This window comes from Lynx canadensis, chromosome A1 (assembly GCF_007474595.2).
Source record: "Lynx canadensis isolate LIC74 chromosome A1, mLynCan4.pri.v2, whole genome shotgun sequence".
NCBI lineage: Eukaryota > Metazoa > Chordata > Mammalia > Carnivora > Felidae > Lynx > Lynx canadensis.
The window spans coordinates 51,904,654-51,911,505 of NC_044303.2; the positions used below are offsets into that span (position 1 = coordinate 51,904,654).

Consider the following 6,852-nt stretch of genomic DNA (forward strand, 5'->3'; position numbering starts at 1 on the left):
TAGGATGATTTTCCTGAGTAACTTGTGTAATTTCATTTCAAATGATATTGATTGGGATGTCATTGAGTCTGCGGATAAATTTTAGGAGAATTGGTATCTTCATAATATTCTTCTATTTCATTAGTATGGAACATCTCTTCATTTAGATCTTCCTCACGTCTCTCAGGCTAAGTGTTCATGGCTTTCTGAAAGGAAGTTTTAATGCATCATAGTGAAATTTATTCTTAAGTGTTTTTTCAAACTTTAGTTTCTACTTTGCTGGTGTTTAGATATAGTTGATTTTTGCATTTGATGTTGTATTCGGTGACTTTGTTTAACTTCATTTATCGTGATGATGGTAGAATTCAGAATATATCTTATATATTGAGCACATATGAACACTGACACACATATTCTAGAAGGTTCACAAATCCCAAACTGGAATAACCCAGCCTTTCATCACTAGGCAGACAGATTGTGACATTCATACAATTGAGTACTGCATAGCGGTGCAAACATGGCTGAATGTCAAAAACATGATGTTGAGTGAAAGAAGCCAGAGGACATACTGTATAATTCCATTTATTTGAAGTTCAGGGTAGGAATAACCCATCTGTGGTGATAAAGTGAGAATAACTGTTACTGTTGTGGGAAGAGGCATGTGAGCCTTCTGGGGTGCAGATCACTTCCATGGCCTAGAGTGACTGGTGGTGACACAAGTGTGTTCACTTTGAAAATTGAGTACTAGACTTAAGATTTATGCACTTTATGTATGTTTTTCAAAAGAAATTGAGGCAAATTCACATACTGAATTTTTAAATTTAGGCTTTTTTTTTTCCGAGCTGTTTTAGGTTTACACCGAAATTAGAAGTACAGAGCTCCCATACATCCCTGCACATCCCCTCCTTTCCTGGTTTTCTACTAACATCTCGCATTAGTATGGTACATTCATTATACCTGATGAGCCAATATATTGACATATTCATTGTCAAAAGCTTACCTAACTAAGGAATGGTAGAATTGGTGGGAAAGGAACTTAGAGATTGTCAACCAACAGAAATTTTACTGTGTCACAGAAACTTGGTTGGATCAAAACTATAGCAGAATCTTGCATAGAACCTTTTTTTTTTTAATTTAAGTTTATTTATTGAGAGAGAGAGAAAGCACACACGAGAACAGGCAGAGCGAGAATCCCAAGCACTGGTGTTTGCACTGATGGTGCAAAGCCTGATGTGGGGCTCAAACTCACAAACTGACATCATGACTTGATCTGAAATTGAGTTGGACACTTAATTGACTGAGCCATGCAGGTACTTTGAATTGAGCGTGATGAATATGTGTCATCAGCATTCCTATGTATAGATTTCACCTCAGATACACTTAACATGAAACTGATTTTTTAAGGAAATCATTCAATAGGCATTAAATAAAACCATGGATTTTTTTTGTTTTTCTCCCTTTCTGTTTTTATTTCAAAAAGATACTGTATAAGAAAAGATACTGTATATTTTATGGTTAAGTTCAAAATCAGTTAAACTGTTTTAGAAAATGGTGCATCCATGTTTAACTGAATTGCAAATATTAGGCAGCAAAGGCTAGAATAGTTTGTAAAAACAGGCAGAGTTGTATGTGTAAGTTTTCATTAAATCTGTGATTCAGTTTTTTCCCCTTGGAGAAAAGGACTCTACAGTTTAAACTTTCTGCCAAACAGTTCATTGTTTCACGTGAAATGGTACGCACCGTTGGGCGTGTAAGTATATTGATGAAATTTTTAAGAGTTCTTACCCAGAGAGTTCCCTTCATTTTACAGATTTTGCTGTTATCAAGATAATATCACTTGGTGAGTGGTTACTAAGTGTCAGGTGCCATTGTAAGGCTGTATGTGGATTAACTCATTTACTCTTCCCAACAACTCTAGGAGATAAGATAGGTAAATGTCATTATGATATTATTCAATCTGTAATAAGCTGTTTGGACCTACTGAGGCCAATAGGTACACCTGCCTTTGTGTCACAGCTGTTAATTGTCCCCTTGTTTTGTTTTCGTGAAACCATCCCCAGAGCACCCATCAAGAAAATCCTCATATCTTCCAAGCAAAGAAACTGTCCCGTGAGAACTCAGGGATGATTCCATTTGTTAAAGGAAAGGAAGTCGGTGTTAGATCTGGCTTTTGAATATAGTTAGGTGCCCAGAAATGTTGCTGATTGACAGGATAGGAGACTGTTGTCAAGAGCGAGAATTTTCTAGTGCTAAATGTGGTCTGGAACCCGTATTTCACTTATTTCTCTCTTTATATTCCCTTTCCGACCCTATTTGTTGTGGATGTAAGGCGCATTTCCTCAGTCGGACAGCAGTACAGATGTTTTCCCTCACATCTCTGTCGTCTCCTCTTCTAGTTCCATCCCCGGGACAGCTTCAGCACAGAATCCACAGCGTGGGCCATTTCCCAGTGTCCGTCCGACAGCCTCTGAAAGCCACAGCCTATGTGAGCCCCACCGTTCAAGGCAGCAGCAGCATGCCTGTATCCAACGGCCTGCAGTTATATTCCAGCACGGGAATCCCCGCGCCAAACAAAGCTGCGGCTTCTGGGATAATGGGCCGCAGTGCTCTTCCGAGACCTTCACTGGCAATAAATGGGAGTAACCTGCCTCGAAGCAAAATTGCACAGCCTGTTAGAAGGTAGGAACCTTTGTTCATTTCTCTCCATCACCTCTTTCGCAGTTTGAAATTGGAGACTGCTTGGGGAACCGTCCTCACTCTTCCTGTCTCTGACGTGCTGCCCTTTATGGCCTGATGTGTGGCCTCCTTCCTCTGGAAAGTGATGGGGTTGGGAGGGGTGGTCCCTTGCGTGGTCAGGTCTTCCCTTCCTCCCTCATCACTTCACTCCTGACGCATTATTGGCTTTTGTTTTAATTTACCAGGTAAGCTCCATCTCCAGGGCTTTTGTGTATTTTCCTTTCTTCAGCTTATTTGTACAGCCTGTCCCCACCCCCGCCCGACCATAGGACTTCACCCACATGAACGCTGTCCACAAGTGCAACTCCACTGACCGTTGTAACTCCTCTTTCTTACCCTCCTTCTCCATTTTCCCCCCAGAGCCTGTATCCGCAGCTGAGGGACTGTAGATTCTACCTCTTCATTAGTTTGTGGTCTGTCCCCTCTAGAACATAAATTGCGTGGGGTGGGGGGGGAAAGGAGTGTTCACTACTCTAAATCCCCAATGCCAAGAACTATGTCTAGCACAGGATAGAACTGCAAATACTTCTGAAGCAATAATTTATCAAAATAAGCAAATCTCAGGCACATGCACACCCTTGCCCACACTCATGCTTTCAAAAGCACCTTAGTGATACTAAGCCAGGGTTAGCTTATGTTGGTAAGTATAGTATGGTCCAGGTAGGATTTTTCTTATTCTTTAAAATTCCAGATTAGTTGCAAGGCACATATTAGACAAGCTCATGGTCACGATGTACCCTTCTTGAACTGGAGATCTTGGAGTCATCAGCAGGATTCCATGGGTCAACAGGATTCCACGGAGGTGGGTTGAGGATAATTTGGAAGATGAGACTATGGAGGCAGTAACCACAGACAGCTTCCCCAAGAAGTTAGGCTGTTGAGGAGAGGGCCGGACCATAGTGACAGGATGAAAAGGGATGCGCCAGTAAGCAGTTTTTCCTTCTTTCTTGTCAGGACGTGTAAATAGTCTTTATTTTTCAATTAGAAGTATTAGTTTCTGACTTTTTGATCTGAGCCCCTATCAAAAAAAACACGTGAAAGTAAACAAAAGTGAATGCCAGAATCCTACTACCCAGCTAGGAAGCGTTTCGTTGCAAACTTCATAAATTCTGGTTTATTCTGCCCCGGTAAGTGCAGATCTGTGTTTACCGTCACATTTGATGTATACAGGCTATTGTGCCACCTCCAAACTAAGCCTCTGTGAAGGTTGTCACTGCCAGACTATAGGAGAGGTTTCCCCAGAGTTAGGCAGAAACTGGGTAGGATTCATTTTAGATTCTTTGCCAGTGTGATAGGCAGATCCTGATCTGGAAGGTGGAAAATTTCTTCTTGGTAATTTGCTATCTGCATTCAAGGAAGCAACTTTATTTTTAGACAGAGTTTATCTTTTTCTCTCTGATTTTAAGCTATTCTTTATCCTCAGTGGACATTGGTCGTTTTTCACTTCTGTTGCAACTCCTGCACCCACAGCACACATGGCAGTGTGCCGCGAACGGGGTTTCCAAGCCGGGGAACACGGTGCGAAGGTCGGGTGCGTGAAACCCAGGGCGCGCTTGGGAAGGTGCTAGTGAGTTGTCCCTGGTGGGGTGGAGAACAGATGAGAGCGAGTGCTGGGACTCCTGGCAGCATTAACGGTCTGTTTCCTTGTCTCGTCCCTTCAGTTTCCTTCAGCCTCCAAAGCCTCTGTCTTCACTCAGCACGCTGAGGGATGGAAACTGGAGAGACGGTTGCTACTGACGCTGTCTCGCGTACCCTTGAAGAATGGGAAAGACGTGGAAATGAGGGTTGAGTTACCTAGCTGGCTAGGTAACCGTGAACGTCGGGATATTCTTTCCCTTTTGCATTTTAACATATTTACTGCATTGTTTTCCAATGGACCAAGCACCAGAGACTAATTATTGCACTTAATATTTGCCTGAGATAATACTGCAACGTTCTCAAATCCACGGTTGCAGTATTGTGACACTTAGATCTAGGAAGTTTTTGTAGAACTGCTATGTACCTGAATACTTTTTGAGAGAATTGAGATGTATCAATAATGCTTTCTTTGCCATGAGTTTTTTAAAGTAACTTGTTCTATTTACTTACGTGTTCTAAACATCTTCCTGTTACATGTTCTGTATTTTAATACATTGCATATTTACAACTAGGTTCTATAATTTATGCTTTGAAATTTACTTTTTTATAGTTTACAGGAATTTTATTTTTTGTGCCTATTTCTTTTTACACCTATGTGAACCACTATGGAACAACTTAAATTTTGTGCCATAAAAATATTTTTGTGGTAAGGTACTATTTTTTTAGCTCTAGGGATATATCAGCAAAAATCCACCATACAATTTGAAAGACCTAATTTTATGTTGAATGAGCACAACATAAGCTGAAGCATTGCAAGGAGATAGCCAGACAGCAGTTAGATGATCTTGTCTTTTTCATTGTTAATTTATTGTCCTACGTGGGTTTCAGATTTATAAAGGCATCACAGGCTCATTGCACTTAATACCTGCAATGTTTGCTACTGTACCACAATTGATTTTCAATACTTTATTACAGAGGATGAGAAACTGTAATGTTTTATTAACAATGCTTCTGGAAATGAATGCATTTTAAAGCAAATAAATCTTTTTGATAGACCTTTTACAAAACCCATTTGCACTAATGAATGCTTTCTTATGGTATATGACTTAATATTTGTTACTGTGTACATTGCTCTTTTGGAATGTTCCGAAATAAAGACTATTTCAGCAATACCAGGTCATGCATGAATGTGCAGCATAAGCAGTATAAATACCATTTCTGTGTTTCACGATAGTTGTGAAAGCAGTCATTGTCGCTGTGTATCTCGCACACAGCATTTAGATCTGAAGCTGGTAGGCAGAATACTTACACTTGTGAAAATTATTCCTCTAGAATGCTCCTGATAAGAAATCGGAGGTTTTGGGTCTCAGGCCATCAAAATTCAAGTAGCCTCTTGCCCAGAAATACATATATGGATGAATGCTGTCCACAGAGATTAATATTTTACAGGGGTTGAATTTGAAATACTGTCTCAGTATCAGCAAAATCTTATTATACACTACATCTGGTAGACGTTGGAAAACTTTTCACCTCAAGGTACTAGGGAAAGTTTAGGCGAAGGTTTTAATGGTAAGTTTTAAAATAGAAACTTCTATATAATCCCATCTAGAATGGCATTTAATTAACCTGCAAGGTAAATGAAACGTGAGCTAGTGGAGGGGAGATACCAAAGGGGGGGAGTTATGTTTCTTGAGCACTCCTTTGGTGAGGAAAACTGTTCTAGAGACTTCACGATCGTTTGTCTATCCCAGATCACCTACTGTTCTTACAAGATAAAGATCCGAGCCCCAGATAGCACATTAACCTCATATAAACATCTAGCTCCTAGTGAAGCTGACTTACAAATCCGGGTTTAGCTGATCTCAAAAATCTGTTTTACCGCTATGCTCTATGAGCAGATATCGTTAATACATCTTTAAAAAATGGGTTCATATTCTGAGGAAATTAAAGGATTAAATCATTTGTAGGACAAATATTATCTATTCAGAAAAGTCTGTTTAGCCCTTGGGATAAAAAAGATCTCCACGTCTTGGACCTCACATTCTAGCTGGTGGGAGAAACAGTAAACAGTAAGTGAATCACATGATTGGTCCATACTGGTCTGGGAGGGAAAAGAGGTGCTCAAGGTAAGGAGGTGCAGTCAAAGCAAGAGAAAACAGAGATAGGAAGAGATCACACTATTAAATGTCATCTGGACAAATCTCATTAAGAGGAAGAAGGAGAATTGGTCCTAAAGTTCCTTCACAGCCTTTCCCCTGGACTTCTACAGAACACAGAGCGGTATCCATCTCAATGGATGCCCTAGGGTCGTGGTTCTCAGTGTGGTCCCCACATCAGCTCTTGGGAACTTATGAGAAATGCAGATTCTCAAGCCCCTCCCCAGACCTGTTGGGACAGCCCTCAAGGTGATTTGCAGAACCTCCTCCGAGAAAGACTTGCTGGGAAGGAGGGAACCGCCTATGCAAAGGTTTAGGAAGAACAAGGCCAATGTGCCTGCAAGCAGACAGGACAAGGAGGAAAGTAGTAGAGATCAGGGCAAGATCATGTAGGGCTTTGTGG

General features: G+C 40.7%; 1 protein-coding gene across 3 annotated transcripts in view; it reads left to right on the top strand.

Annotated features, from left to right (window-relative positions):
• Positions 1 to 5,465, top strand: part of SLAIN1 (SLAIN motif family member 1) — a 62,655-nt gene extending 57,190 nt beyond the window's left edge. For all 3 annotated transcript variants that reach the window (XM_030312291.1, XM_030312301.1, XM_030312311.1), the window contains 2 exons: positions 2,376 to 2,658; positions 4,377 to 5,465. In XM_030312291.1, the coding sequence (XP_030168151.1) occupies positions 2,376 to 2,658; positions 4,377 to 4,452 (359 nt within the window). In that variant the 3' untranslated portion in view covers positions 4,453 to 5,465. The remainder of the gene's footprint in view (positions 1 to 2,375; positions 2,659 to 4,376) is intronic.
• Positions 5,466 to 6,852: the final 1,387 nt, after the last annotated feature.